Below are 15,796 nucleotides of genomic sequence, written 5' to 3' on the forward strand. Positions count from 1 at the left end.
CACGCTCATATAAACAAACACAAAACACTTAGTAAAAAGGAAGGATGTAATTCCCACTCATTTCTGGAGTCAACACCGACAAAGCAAGCCATCGCTGAAAGCTGTGTCAATGGGTACATCCAGCCTGCTACATAAGAGAGGAGCAGGGAGTGATTTATAGCACTGGACTGTCCCCACTCTTCACCTGCTGGCTCTCTGGCCCTGTTTTCAGCTCTTCCAACAGCTTCTCAAAGATGAAGCCTGTACACGGCTCCCTCTAAAGACTGGTCCTGATGGGAGGAGGATGGGTAAGACTGCACAAAATCAGGGTTTAAATTCATTTCAGCTGTTTAGCAAGCTTGTTGTTAAACCTCATTATCCACTTTCCCTCTGCAGACAATAGGAAAAAATAAGCTTCCCCATTTCATAGCTCTTACCTTGTGCTATGGTTTAGGACAAATCACTCTCTGGAGCTTCCCCTTTCCATTATTGATGAAAGTAGGAGCCTGAAAAAATCTGCATAGACTCATTTGCTGCTTTTAGTGACTAAAGCCAGGCAAAATGAGTTCCACTCATGAGTGCCCTGTCCCTGCACTGTCTGTGCAGATTGCCAGCTGCTCCAGGCTGGTGCCCTCCTTGGTGTTTTGTGCTGTAGTCATCCACTTCTTATGTGTCTTGATTGATATCCTGGGGACTTCAGATATCATGCACAGCCATGGAAAAGCTGTCTGCAAAGAACCTAGATAATTGCAAAATGAGTTACAATAAGACATGGAAAGGCTACTGCAGATCCACCTATTATTCTAGTGCAGCGCGCTTCTCCAGCCTGGAGGGAGAGAAGATATACAAAATGTGTTTGTGCATTTGGTGGCATGTTGAATGTTATACTGAATATACTTAGAAAAACAAGGACTCACATTCCAGCTACTGTAGTGAACTAAACAAGCCTTTCAAAGTAGGAAAAAAAAAATAATATAATTATAGCTTAATAATTAATTTATAAGGAGAGTGGGGTTGTATTTTTCTAGTAATTGTGTTAATGTATTCAGTGTGGTATGGCTTAACATTTCTACTTACCAGATCCACGCCCTCTTATTTGCATCCCTATGGGACAGAAGTAGTTGGTACTACCAAATTCTCAAAAGATTAAAACAGGGAGTTTGAACCTGCAATTCAGAAAGCAGTGTGGCTCCATGGGCAGCTCTGAAAGGCTCCATGAAAAGAGTAGGAAAAGTCAGCTCAGATGGGCTGGAGAGCAGTCCCCTCACACAGAGTTTTTAAATGCTTTTACAACTTCCTTCAGTAGCTACAAATTGGAGAAAGGGTGAAACCACCCAAACAACAGAATCTGATGGCTGCAGAAGGAAATTGGGAATTAGAAATGAAAGGCCAGGTTGTAATTGCCAAAGATAAAAAATAGTGGACCTGCTTGTCAAGTATTATGGCAAAGCCAATACCTCTTCAAGCCCTTCCCGTGAAGTAGGATGTCTTTCTAAGGGTGCATGCACAGTAAGCGTCACAGCACTTTCTTGCAAACCCTGAGCAACGTCCCATGCAGGGCTGCTCAGAGATGTCAGCTCAAGTGCATTACATAGTGTACATTACGTTATGGAAATAGTACATTATTATTACATAAAACTGCACAATTCTAAGGCCAGGGTGCGGCACACCATCTTCCTTAGAGCGTATAACAGCAAGCACCGATGAAGTGTGCTTTACAATGAGAAATATCAAATGCTTTAATATTACTTTCAAAAGGAAAATCTGTTTTTATTTTCTGTCTGAGTTGTAAAAATAAAATACATCCAGTCATACAGAGCCAGGGCTAGTCTTTGGTTAGATACACTCTCCTATCCTTATTGAGATAGATATGATAAAAAACACCGAATAAAGCTTCGAGAAATGAACTGAAATATGTTTTCCACTCTCCTTGTCCTCTCCATCTGCCACTAAATTGTGGTCATAGCAATGTGGTTCCAGAGGTGACCTGTTAGACAAATAGACCTGTTTTTCTTCTCTGCTTCTATTCGTACAGGTTGTCAGCACCTGAGCCCAGAAGGGTTAGAAAGGATCAAGAAGGAGAACAAGTCGAAGCAGACACAGGTGGGCCTGGCACATCCACACTTTAAGCGACCTGATGTGTTTCCACAGCCCATTTCTTTCCCATCATACAGATCGTGATGGGTACGGCTGCCTTGTTGGCTTTTTAGTAAGTAACTCCATCCATTTTGATTTCCTTTTCTGTAAGACTGAGTTCAAGCTGAGCAGACCTCAGGTTTCCTGTTCAGTTTCTTTACAGAGGTTAGTGTGTAAGAAAAAAAGTGAAGACCAATTGGGTGGCTACTTTAGGAGTGTTTACTCACCTCAGTTATGATGCAGTACAGAGAGTGGTGGAATCTGCTGGGGGAGGAAAAAGGAGAAATGGAAAGAAATGAAATATTGAGACATTACAGGGGAAAAAAAAATCTTGAAAATTAAGCAGAGGTACAAAAAATATTTAGTCTTACACAAATTCTCAGCTACTTGTCTCATGCTGTGCTCTGAAACAGTCAATCTGGTTCTCAACCAGGCACCCTACTAATGATTCCTCTGTTCCTGCCTCTTACACCAATAACAGATCAAAATCAAATTCAGCGTTGTTAAAATGCAAGGAATCTCTTTAAGATGAATCTTTAATGAAGGGAGAAATAGGTCAAAAGAGCACACTTGTTGCTCACTAACTGAATAAATTCTTTCAATCTTCTGAACGAAATACCTCTGATAAATGAGTAGGATCTTTCTGACAGAGACAGTTTATATGTGAGATAATTTCAGCAGATCCGAAAGTCATCACAAGAGACTTGCTTTGTCTTTTATTACAGTTTCTGTGGTACCTTCCATGCCTTTATCGTTTTAAATGAATGCACAGTGATCCTCAGGCTCCACACATCGAGTATGCCTCAATGAAACCAAACCTTGGTTCTTCACATATTGCTGCTATTTTTGGAGGCAGTCTGTGCTTATTACAACAATATTTTTTTTCTTGTGAGGTTATTGGACTGCTACTAAACCAGAAGAAGTTAAAGAGGGAAGGAGTAAAGAAGACAGGATCTCAGGCACCCTCAGTTCTTAGGAGTTTTGTGTGGGATCAGTTTACTGTCTTGCACTTACAGCGGAGTAGTTTGCAGCTTCCTAGGAAACCTTGCTTTTATCAGGATTTTGGAGGAGATGCCAGCCAAAAGGGCTGTTCTTTTGCTCCTGGATGGTTAAAAATATGCAGTCTTATGTTAGCAGCCAGGCAGACTCGGCTAAAGGGTCAAATAGAGAAAAGAAGGTGGTTCACACAGATATAGATCCAAGGAGCTCCTTGGCAAAGGATGTCAAGGATGTAAGAAGTTTACACGGCTCCAAGAATGGAACTGGGCAGGTACTCAAAAGTGAGAGGTAGCGAGAGGTACTGGGCAGACAAATTGCACATCAGGCTGACAAAAATCCCATAAACTAGCCCTCCGCTTTTGCGCCTCTTCAATTCCAAACAGCTAAAGTTTTTCTGAAACTCAGAAAATGAGATCCATGCATCCTGAAGCTGCTTTGTTTTAGAGGGATTCAGTAAAGAATCAAGCATTCAGAAGGAGCTAAATGATCTATTTTGACAGAGCCATCATCCTTGACAGATAAACTTCTTTGGCTCAGAAAGTGTGTTTGCAGAATGGTTGTCATTCAGGAAGAAATAAGAGTTTATAGAAATTCATGTAAATCTAGTCCCAGAGGCAATAAATCTGTCTTTGGAATAGTATGGTGTTCAGAAATATTCCCAAAACAAGGCTAGCTAAGACTATGCGATCAGATTCCAGTGTACCAGGAAAACGGGAAAATATTTTTATAGCAATAAGAAGAGCAACTAAAACCCTGTATGAGATTTCAGGAAAAAAAAATTTACAATGTTTAAAAAAGGCTGAAACATTATAGTAGCTTAATTCCACATGAATGGCTGCAAAAACAGGTTGACTCTCCCGATCAAACTCTGTTTCCAAGGATTTCCTGCCGTAGACAACAGAAAACAAAAATCAGCAGAGATCTGAAAAACAAAATCATGCCAGGTTTTTTTTTTTCATTTGTGGCTCGTAACTTGATGTAGCATCAATATAATTTTGTACTATTTAAACTGAGTTTTGAGGGGTTTTTTTGTCTGGTTTCCCACCCTCTGACAAATACAAACATCCTGCAACTTGTTTCACATCCTATATTTCAGATTCCCAGCTCTCTAAATCCTACATTTCTGATTCTGTAAATGCATCTGCTACAGGAGCTGATACAAGTAGCTAGAACCTCTTCTCTTACTCTACAATCTAATGCACTTAGCGAGCCAATGAATATGTGTGAAAGGAGGGGCTTTCTGGCTAAGGGACTCCTTGCCGGGGAACAGCTGTTACAACGGCAAAACCTTCACCGGAGCCAGGCAAACACACTCCCTCACATCCCTCAGTGGCTTTGTGCATCTGGGTCTGGCAAGAAAACTCCCCCCCCTCTCTTCCTCTCACTGCACGAAGTGAGCAAACTAGCACAGGGAAACGGAAAGAAGACCAGACCCCAGTAGGGAAATATTTCAGAAGATCGGTAATGGCCTGGATCAGCAATGTCTCCTGGTTTAATCACCTTGCTCTACATGAAGAACGTCTCAGGAGGTACTTAAACAGCACTGAGGATTACTTAGCCTTCCTCTGTGGGCCCAGACGGAGCCATCTGTTCCTGCCCATGGCGTTGGTGTACACCCTGATCTTCGTCGTTGGGGTGGTAGGCAACTTCTTAGTCTGCCTGGTGATCCTCAAGCACCAGAACATGAAGACCCCAACCAATTACTATCTCTTCAGCCTTGCCGTCTCAGACTTGCTCGTGCTGCTTTTCGGGATGCCGCTGGAAGTTTATGAGATGTGGAGCAACTACCCCTTCTTGTTTGGGCCTGTGGGCTGCTATTTCAAGACAGCACTCTTCGAGACGGTGTGTTTTGCCTCCATCCTCAGTGTGACCACAGTCAGCGTGGAAAGATATGTTGCCATCCTCCATCCTCTCCGTGCCAAGCTGGAGAGCACTCGCAAACGTGCCCTCAGGACCATCGTGGTGCTCTGGGTCCTCTCTGTCCTCTTTGCCCTCCCCAACACAGGCACCCATGGCATCATGCTGCAGTATTTCCCCAATGGCACCCTGGTTCCCGGCTCTGCTACCTGCACTATAGTCAAGCCCATGTGGATCTACAACTGGATTGTCCAGATTACTGCTCTTCTCTTCTATGTCCTGCCCATGGGGGTAATAAGTGTGCTGTACTATCTGATGGGGCTAAGAGTAAGTCCTACTCCAACTATGCTTGGTGTTTCCTTAGCTCATTCTCATGTGTTTGTGTCTGTATGTGTCTTTTAAGTGATTTCATCTTTTTCTTACCCATCTGCCCCCCCACCTCAAAAAAACCCCAAAATATTTAAAACCCTGAAAACAGTGGGTCCAGCTGTTTCTTCGGTGTAATCCCATTCTCAAGTAAATATAGCTATGTTAGAGAACTATTTACCCCAATCTTTTTTTTAAAAAACTTACCATTACTGCTGCTCACATGTGAATGTCACTTAAACATCCAAGTCTGCAGATTGGTTCCAGCCTCTCAGAGATTTGCACCTTTGCAGTAGTGACTGGAAGAAAGAACACCAAAAGGAAAATGTGAAAAGAATAAAAAGGAGCAGGCTGGTGATTGAATCTTGTGTATTATTTGGTTTCCCTCTCTTTGTAACTGTGAAATTTCCATTGCATTACTTTATTTTTCTCCTTCCCTGAAGATGGTGATAATACTCAGTCGTTAAAACTCACAAAGCCATCATAAACTGAAATGTTACCTTATTGCTGTAGCTCGCAAGTTCAGCAATCGTACCTTTATGTAACTATGGCATAGTTTCACCATCAATTAAGGCTACCTTAGAGCTCATATTCAGCCTCTCTTCAGAAAGTGAGACTAGTTTTGCCATGTATTCATCACTGAAATACATGGATAAAACAATTGGTATCACAGTATTATAAAGCTATGTAGCACAACACAGCAATGCACTGCTAATCATAGCAAGTAGATTTTTTTTTCTTCTCGTACATTACTTATATTTTGAAAATATAAATCCTATCTCATAGCACCGAATGTAACTATTTTTTTCTTCTCGTACATTACATATATTTTGAAAATACAAATCCTATCTCATAGCACCGAATGTAACTTAAAGTTTTAAAAGCTGTATCTGACCATATAGCAAGAAAGGGATGCAATATGCTAGTAGAGATGGATGAACTTACTGAATAACGTGCAAGAAGTTCAATCAAATCTGTGCTGGAGTATATATCATTTTGTTTGCTGGCTGTATCTACTGAAACCTGAAACTATACAGAAGCAATTCGTCCTTACTCAGGAAAAGCCACAACAATTAACTGCCAGAAATCCACAGCACACAGCAGATCTTCAAAGCAATGAATGGGTTAAATTATCCCCGCAGCCCAGTGACTGTTGTGAGGTCTTTACACAGTTTCCCTGAAAATTTTTCAAAATAAGACCTGGAGGGAGGAAAAAGTACTGAAAACATAGTTTTAAAAAGAAAGAAAAAATTCCTAACTAATAAAAATAAGTCTTGAATATTGCAACAGCTTCTGCGTGTGACAGCAGATATTCCTAGTCTCCATCCCAGAAGAGAAGCTGGGTACAGACAAGGGCTGCTCCCCCAGGACTTCTGTATATTCACAGATATGTTTGAGCTGTCTTTCCTAAAGGCTGCAATGCTCATTGTTTATGCATCTGCTTTTCTGTCTATCAAACTCAGACTTCCAATTTTTTAACAACACCTATCCTGAGTATATCATCTGCATTGCACTCTAAATTGCACTAGGCAAGATAGTTTCATTTTTTTCAAAAGAAATGATAGTAGAATGCTGCATATAATTTTTCAAGAGAAGACACTTTATCTACTCACAGAGGATGAAATCCAGCAACACTCCAGAGTCTCCTGAGTGCTATGTATTGCTCATAAACTGTAGTGGAAAAGTTCAGAGTTGATTCAAAAGTTGTACAACAGCTCAGGTTGAGCAAACAGAGACACAGTCTTTCCAAGTCCAAGCTTTGTGGAAGGCACATTTCCTCGCCAAAGTTTCTCCCTCAAGCTTTGCCAGTGCTCAGGAGAGCCTCAAGATGCAATACAGAAAGAAGCATGTGTGACAGGTTAAGCAGCTGGGAGAAGGTAGCAAACGTCAGTCATACGGTAACTGAGTTAATTTTTAATTTTTTTCCTTGTAAAGAAGGAAAAAGATATTTGTCTTTTTCACTGGGAAATTTATTGCCAACAGAGCCATCAGGTTGATTACCTCATGATCTACTTGGATATAATTTTAAAGCCTGGTGGGTTAATACTACAACGTTACGGTCAATAGGTAGTTCCAGCACTAGTGTAAAGATGATGACATTGATGGTTACACTGTAATCACGTTAGATTTCATTGTGGAAGCTTGCTGCTACCTCTTGCACGGGACCCTCATCACAGGTGCCTTTAGGACCAATTCCTAGATAAGCCAGGCTCTTCTTTAAACCCAGTTTAGCTGTTGGGCTACTGGTGTCAACCTAATGCCAAACAAAGCTGATGAGGAAGAGGAGGGGGAGAAAATGAGAACATAGGGAAAAGGCTGCTTGTAGAAGCTCATCCCTGCAGCGCTGGTAGAGATGGGGTGGTATTGCTTGGGAAGCAGTCTGTGTCACAGCAGGATTCAGTGTGGGGTCCCTGTCCATTTCCTTCAAACTGATTTCTAAAGGGATGCAGGGACAGGTGGCTATCTCCAGTTGTTTAAAAGTCAGATTCTGTTTCACTAGGATTTTTGACAGTGATTTAGGAGGGTGGAGAGTCCAGAGATTTTATCACACCTACTTCAGACGTCTCTGAAGGGATCTAGATGATCAGATGGGACTAGATTGACCTCACCTAGGATGGTTCTGTTAACAGTCCGACACTTCTGTTAGTGTCACTTCCCCTCAGTAACACATTGGACAGACAGGTAATTTTGATTTCAACTATCGTTGAATCAAGACAACATATTCTTGCCAACATCCAGCTGCTCCAGATTTTCTCATCAAAATCTGTTTTTGCCCCCTAAATGCCCAGTTGTTAGAACCAGAATCATCTGTGGACAGTTGACTGCCTTTGGCTGATTTCTGCAGAGCCCAGCACAGCCCTGGAAGGGTCTATCCTCTTCCCATGGAGGTTGTCCTACAAACCTTGCACCCACTAACAAAATTTCCTTTACAATGGGAATGAGCAAAGAGTACACCCAGGCTACAGTTCAGCAGACAGGGGGCAACTGCTTCATCCAGATCACTCAAGTAGGCAGAATTGTGTGCTTTAGCCCAAGCCATGCAGTTTTTAAACATCAATTTTTCCTTCAGCTGGGGAGAAAGTGTGATCACCACTTGTGTCAGGCCAAGGAGCTTACAGAAAACGGTTCTCCTGCTTTTGCTGAGTGGCCTCACTAGGTTTGCCTGGGGATAGGTAAGGCCCTACTTTCGCTCTGCCTTTTGATTTCTAGTATGAAATGCTGTAGCTAATAAAGATGTGGGGGAAAATCCAATTTTCAGCTTCCTGCTCCAGACACTTTTAATTCTCTTGCAGTGTAACGGGTAACATTCATCTCCAGGCAACCCTACATAGCTTCATACATCCACAGTGATATGAAAGTAACCGCCACCTTGGCTGGAGTTCTCCCTCTGTCTAACCATTGACATGAACCCAAGTTACAACCTTTGCTATGGACTCTTTTTTTTTATTCCCTTCCTCTTTGCATAACTCATTGTTTAGTTAAATTGCAACTGCTCAGTTATTCTTACTAGTTACACCTCCATCTATTATCACTTGAGGCTGAAGAGGAGCCTTAAGACATCATCAAAATGATGGGAGGAAGGTAAAAAATAAAGATACACGTCTCTGGTTTATTACAGCATCAGAGCACTGTATTCTCTAAGGTTTCGGAATATGCCTGGAATAGATCACTGTTGAGACTGAAAACTGCTGAAGGGAAACGTGGGATTTTAATCAATCTGAGCAGATATTTATCGCTAGATGTGTTTCAAATCAACTGAGCCTCTTCCCTAAACAACTGTGGCTGTGACTAAAAGTTACAAAGGGAATAATGTAAAACATGAGAGGCTGAATTAAATATAATTTGATTTACATGTGTTTGCCTTTTATGGGTTTTATGAACAAATAGAACGTTGAAGGAAAGTGTCATCTGATCATCCTTACAGAAAAGTGTTGTTACTCAAAAAATCAGGAAGCAAAGTCACAGGGTAAAAGGCAAAAGAAAATGGCACAATTAGCATGTTTTCACAAGACTTTTACAAATCCAGACTGATTTCTATCTTTTCCCTCATTCCTGAAATTCTTTCCCATGTAATTAAATGTTTTGTTTACAGTTCCTCTCAGTTGAAAAAAAAATGCAACTCCAAATCTGTTGGCTAATCAGAAGTTCCAACTTCGGGAAGCTAGGTCAAGTTATGCACTCTCCATAGATTATTTCTTTTATAATCAAAACAATTGTCCTGATTTCCTACTCCTGATCTTCTCATCACCAAAGCAACAGTGCACTCACCGTAAGCGTATTGGGGAAGCATTTCAGGAAGGATCAGATTATTATTCTTTATGTCCTTTTTTTAGAAGTCCAGGAAAAACAACTGTAGAGAAAGAAAAAAAAAAAAAAAACAAACCACCTTGTTGTAATTGAGGAGTATGTGGCTGAATCTGTGAATATCATGCACACAGGATGTCTGCAAGAGAACATATACGGGTTTTGTTCATTAGATGGACTGAATATCAGTTAGTCCAAATACTCAGGGCTTGAAATGAACTCACTTTAATTCTACAGGAATTTTTCCAGTGATTACAGTTGTGTTTCACTGAGGCCTCTCTGGGTGTTTTTTGGATCATTGGTTTGTGCTTAATTGTGGGGAACCCTTTCTGGAAAATAAACAAACAAAGAAAATAATGCCTAGCACAATCCTGTTGAAACTGAACACAAACTGTGAACCAAATATTGACTCATTGAAAAAAGGACAAGCGGGGAACTGAAATACAAATTTGTTGTAAATGTGCAGTCTCAGATACATAAAATCTGCAGATTGTTTTAAACCTAAAGCTTCAATGTTTCCCTAGACTAACAATGAAATTTGAATCTAGATTTTTTTCAGTGAGTCCTGATTTGCCCCAAATTTTGCCTTCTCAAATTGCAGTTATCAAAATATACTGGGGATGTCATCTACTGTCTAAGCTCTTCTTTGGTTTCCCTCCTCTCGCCAGTTGAAAGGAGACAAATCTTTGGAAGTAGAGGAAATGGCTGTGAATGTTCAGAGACCATCCAGGAAATCAGTCACCAAGATGTTGTGTAAGTAGCGAACCCTTCTGTGTTCTATTTACCATGGACAAGAGCGTGACTAGGTCCTGATGGGTATCAAGCAAATTCACTGGATACAAGACTTATGAGATGAGTAGTTAATGATAAAAAAAAAAAAAGGCTTGTTGCTGTTTTATCTGTTTTATCAAAAAATTCAGAAGGCAAATTTTCCTCCCTAGCTCAAGAGGAGGTTGAGCAAACCTATGTAGCAGATGGTTGCTTGGGAACTCTCTAATATCCCTCACTCCAAACCAGGTTCTTGCAGCCTTCTAGAGAGGATTCCTCTTTTTCAGAGTGTAAGTAGCCTATCTTGTACATTTTTAAAGAAGGACGTACATCTGATTTGCATCATAACACGAGCTCTGATCAAGAACGGAAAGGTCCTGCCAACCCAGACACAACATCTTCTGCTGACTTAACCACTTAGATATTCCAAATAAAAAGTAGGACCTCAGCAGATTTGCACGTAACATTTGCATAACATTCAGGAGAATTTGTGTTCCAACCACTCTGAAAGCACTCGCAGCACTTCCTAATGTAGTGCTGTCTTTAAGGCAAAGATCATCTTGCCACTAAGATGGTATTTATGCAGGAAACATAAATCGCCTTCAATATTTCCTGCAACAACATTATTCCTTTAGGCAGCTTAAGTCACCATCTTAAGTGACCATGTGTGACCGTTAAGTCACACAGAAGTCAATGGAAAGTTTGTTCTTTTAGCTGGTAATGGTAAGTCAGAAAGGATGGCAAAAGTTTTAAAACAATGAATAAATTTGTATATTTAGTCTTTCATCCATCTTTCTGAACTTTCTCTGCTCTGTGCAGGCTAGTAAACCATATCCTTCCGTAACTGACTTGTTTTTCTTCTCCCCTTTCTCCATGCTAGTTGTCCTCGTGATAGTTTTTGCTATCTGCTGGGCTCCGTTCCATATAGATCGACTCTTCTTCAGCTTTGTTGTGGAATGGACTGAGCCTCTGGCGAATATCTTCAACTTAATTCATGTGGTGTCAGGTAAAGCTTCCTTCTTCTACTTGCACGGCAGCTGGCAAAATAAGTATTTGTGCGTGGTTTACCTGAAATATGTAGTAATTTATTTTGTAGGTGACATGAAACACGTATGGAAAACCTTCTTGGGGTTTGGTGGATAGTGGTGAGAATTGTGCCTGAAATAAAAACTGCATACAGGTTTCTGCAGATTTCAAGATCTGGGCATGTTGTCCAATACAGTTTTCTGAATATTCCCAAAGAAAAAACAAACAAACAAAAATAAAAAAGGATATCGTGCATCATTACCAGCTGCTTTTCCTTCTTGGGAATGTTCAGAAATGAAGTCTGCTGTCATTCAGCTGCTTTTAATGAATAGTATATCGTGCATCATTACTAGCTGCTTTTCCTCCTTGGGAATGTTCAGAAATGAATGCTGTCATTCAGCTGCTTTTAATGAATACACAGCAGCAGGCATCATCCTCCAGAGGGTCTCTCAGGCAAATGGGAAACCTTACCAAATGGCAAGATAAAAGACTTACATACTGCTCAGACCTGGGTGATATCCCAAATGTTTATGGCCCTGCCAACCATGAAATGAAGGCTTTTTCAAAGAGGAATCTTATTTTCAGTCTGCCATGGGAAAACACTGAATGTGGCCATTAGGCAACTCAGACAAATCCAATCTCATGCGATTGTCCTGGTGTGTGTAAGAAACGAGCTCCCCTTGGCTGGAGGTTCTCCCCTGGCTCAGACAAATCCAATCTCATGCAATTGTCCTGGTGTGTGTAAGAAATGAGCTCCCCTTGGCTGGAGGTTCTCCCCTGACAGCTCTAATGGGGCACCAGCTGTGCCAGTCCTGCTGTGGGGATGCGGGCTGTGCCAGAGGCAGGTCGGGATGGCTCAAGAGAGAGCTGGTTCCTGAACAGCTGGAGATAGCGAGCTCCAGTTAATCCTCTCCTACTTCCCTTTCGCTGTGTGCTGCAGTGCCTGAGCCAGCCTTGGCGAGACATGGCAGCAGGCACAGATGGGCTGTCACTGCCTCCACCCTTGCACCCAGGCTTGGTGGAACAGTATAGACAATGAAGAGATTTACCTCTTCTGAGAACACTTTACAGACAAATGAGGTCTCTCTGCTTTCCCCCACATTGTTCTCCTAGGTGTTTTCTTCTATCTGAGCTCTGCCGTGAACCCCATCATTTACAATCTGCTGTCCCAGCGTTTCAGGATGGCTTTCCTCAGTGTGATTTCTCCTTGCTGCGAGCATTGGGCCCCTAAGCATCCCACCAGCAAGATGTCTGCCCAGCAGAGCATCTTCATGGTTGAGGACCGCAATCTCATGGACTCTGCTGAAGACTCAAGTCTCCCTGGCACGCACAGGACATCTGTCAGCAGCTCCCAGCTCTCCACTGGGCTGTGACTTTCCAAGTTGTGATGCAGGTGAGAGAGAAGTTAAAGAAAATGAGTTAAAGAAACAAAAAGAGAAGAGACTCTCCTAAAATGATTTCAACAAGAGGAGCTCACAGAGGTGTCTTATAGAATGAATTAACAAGGAGACTGTAATTAGCAGGTAGCTGAGAAGCGCTGTATTACCCTCAAGCTAATAGGAGGGCTGGAAATCTCAGCTTACTGGCTGCAGGCTATGCCAGCAAAGAGCTGCTTTTAAAAAAAAATCACACACACCCCCAATGTTACCAGCACAGGAAGGAGACACAGCTTGTCCAAATTTTACCAAATGGCTTTTTGTGCACCAGCCTAAACATCAGTTTTTACTTAGTTTGAAATGGGGCATCTTCCTGGGGACTGAGGATGTTCCTGTTGTGACTCCTTTGCCTAAAATGCAGGTAGAGAGGGATATCTGCCCAGGGAATGTGAAAAGTCTGCAGCCTTTGCAGGCTTATTCTGTGCATCAAAGAGTTTTATTTTTACCCATCTGCCTGAACTGAGTCTGACCATGTACAGATGGCCTGTGGTAGGTCCCTGCTATGCCCCATGTCCTGCAGTTTGCAAAAACTTCTTATCATTGCTTGAACTTCAGATATTTACATGTTGTCTCTGCCAGTGAAACCCTGTAGTCATGCTTCAGCAGACTTCACACCTGCCCACAGCAGGTGCATTGCACAAGTCAGAGGTCTACACGTGGTCAGCAACCACCAGGAAAAGCCTGGACAACACTCACAACACATGGAATTGGGACAAACCGTCAGGCTCAGAGAACTTGATACAAAGGCAATAAAAAGTTTTGCCATGATATTGCATCTACTGAAATCAGGTTTTGCCACAAAGCACAATAGAAGGACTGAGAAACAGATCCTGAAAGCAGCACACTTCCACCCAAGCTGATGAGTTCCCGAGCTCTGCTGACTGCAGGGTCAGGACCCTACAGAGTTTTGTAAAGGGAGACCAGGGTGAATCCATTACGTGACAGAATTTTATAAACCACTGTGTCCTGAGTCTCAAAGCCTGTTTGTCGGATTTCGGAGAAATGCCTCTCATGTGCATCATGACGCAGGGGTAGGTTTAGCCACAGCGCTGGGCTCAGACTTGGCACACACTGCCCCAGAAGATCATCCGATGTGTGTCACCAAGGGGCTGGGACTCACTTACATAGCCAGAGTACACAGAGTTATCATAACGAATAAGAACATTAGTTCCTGAAAAATGATGCACTGCATACATAAAGGCTTATTCCAGTCTAGTCACTGGGGATCCAGATGACATTTCCCGCTGTAGGAGGGAGGGGTTATATTCCTGCTAAGATGGGCTCTTACCTTGTTTGCCCCAGTCTTCTGTTTTGCCTCTCACTGTGGGACTCCTGCATATGGCGAGATCTGGAGGGGCTCGTGGCCGTTGGTGAGTCACCTTTTCTTGCAACACAGGGGGAATTTTAGTCCATGTTTTCTGTCAGACCCATTTTATCAGCTTCAATCTTGAGAAACAAGCCCTGGAGAGGGTAACAGATACACACAAGGACCTGGAGAGAAAATGCAATTTTTGCTCCCTGAAGACACAGCTGAAATACTTTGCCACCCCCAAGTGGACACTTGAGTTTTATCAGTGACATTTACATTTATAACTAATTTTATATTATAATTTTTCCCTCCACCTGACATTAAAGTGTATTTTCCCTCTGGATTTGCCATGAGGGTCGTGCCTTGCTGCCTGTGAGCTGCCCAGGTCCCTGTTCTCCCACCCCGTGCTGGGCACTGAGCTCCGTGCTCCCACTAATGGGCTGCAGACAGGCTGGGCAGAGGCTGTGTGGGGTGTCCTCTCTGCCTCATTCATCCAGCTCCCCAGCAGAGCTCAAGGGGTTATCCTCCTTATCCCAGCTGTGTGCCACTGAAAGCACGTCTTCTTCACCACTGAGACACCCAGCCAAAGCAGTGAGGAGACAGCAGAGTTTGACATACTCAGACATCCACCATATGACGGAGACATCCCTCTGCAAGATTTTGTGGCTCTTTGAATGCCTCTTGTGCATTTAGGACCACAGGGTGTCTTGTGTTTTTGCACAGAGAGCCATCCACCAGCGATGCTGCTCCCTTCTCCTCCCTTCATGGGACAATTGCAACCATGGCTGCAAAGCTAGGGTTGTTAAATGCATCTTTTGACTTGCAGAGGAGAACACAGACCGGCAGTCAAGGCTGGGATGTGAAGCTGTAGGGTGAAGATTTTGTGTGATCTTAAAAAAAAAAGAGGCCAAATTTTTGTTCCCAAGGAAGACAAAAGGTTTTGTGAGGAAGGGGAAGTGGTGATGGGGGAAAGTGTGCACGGATGGGGAAATTTTAGAAGAGAAATAGTGAGAAGCAAATGACCAGGAACTCAGCTCCAGTTCTGAACTTTTTTTTTTTTGTCCTAAAAGCAATTTTTATCGCATTTAGTTTGGTGTCAGTTAAAAGAAGTGACACTCATAATCAAAAATTACTGAGCTTTTTTAGCCAAACATCAAAAGCAAAGCTGAAAACATTTAGTCTTGCACCAAGTCAAACCTATGAAAGTGTTATTGAGGAAGACATGTCAAAATTCTTCTAAATTCTGCTAAAATAAAATAAAATCAGTGAAAATAAATGTGGGCTGGCTTGAGGTTAAGTTCCCTGCGACAGCACAACTCAGTACTTGCCTCATTCTTAAGGGGGCATCTCCAGAAGGTAGCTGATGTACTTTGTTCCTAAAAAGCAGTCGAGGTCCGCTGAAGGCTTTTCTTCCCACAAGGTCAGTGCTTCAGTTATTTATCACTCTGCTCTGATATTTACCTGGCTGAACCACAGAAGCTGGATCCAAACATGAAAATACTGGGAAGATGGATAGAGATGTCATGAAAGCCGATGATATTCCTTTATTTATACATTCAGCAGCTTTCATAGCCAAGTGCTGAAAAATGTTGGCAACTGGCTGAGAAAAATTCCT

The 15,796-nt window shown here is 42.3% G+C and overlaps 1 protein-coding gene across 1 annotated transcript; it reads left to right on the forward strand.

Annotated features, from left to right (window-relative positions):
- Window positions 1–4,578: 4,578 nt before the first annotated feature.
- Window positions 4,579–12,809, forward strand: NMUR2 (neuromedin U receptor 2). The gene is made up of 4 exons (XM_010086448.1): window positions 4,579–5,298; window positions 10,311–10,395; window positions 11,291–11,416; window positions 12,550–12,809. Exons 1-4 carry the CDS (start codon window positions 4,579–4,581, stop codon window positions 12,807–12,809), a joined length of 1,191 nt encoding a protein of 396 aa, XP_010084750.1.
- Window positions 12,810–15,796: the final 2,987 nt, after the last annotated feature.

The sequence above is a fragment of the Pterocles gutturalis genome, unplaced genomic scaffold (assembly GCF_000699245.1).
Source record: "Pterocles gutturalis isolate BGI_N339 unplaced genomic scaffold, ASM69924v1 scaffold2471, whole genome shotgun sequence".
In the NCBI taxonomy this organism is placed as follows: domain Eukaryota; kingdom Metazoa; phylum Chordata; class Aves; order Pterocliformes; family Pteroclidae; genus Pterocles; species Pterocles gutturalis.

Bases quoted from the DNA above. Each gene is read 5' to 3' on its own strand.
- NMUR2 (XM_010086448.1), top strand. From the start codon at position 4,579: ATGGCCTGGATCAGCAATGTCTCCTGGTTTAATCACCTTGCTCTACAT. The intron at 10,396-11,290 runs GTAAGTAGCGAA...TCTCCATGCTAG, and splicing joins ATCAGTCACCAAGATGTTGT to TTGTCCTCGTGATAGTTTTT. The intron at 11,417-12,549 runs GTAAAGCTTCCT...TTGTTCTCCTAG, and splicing joins CTTAATTCATGTGGTGTCAG to GTGTTTTCTTCTATCTGAGC.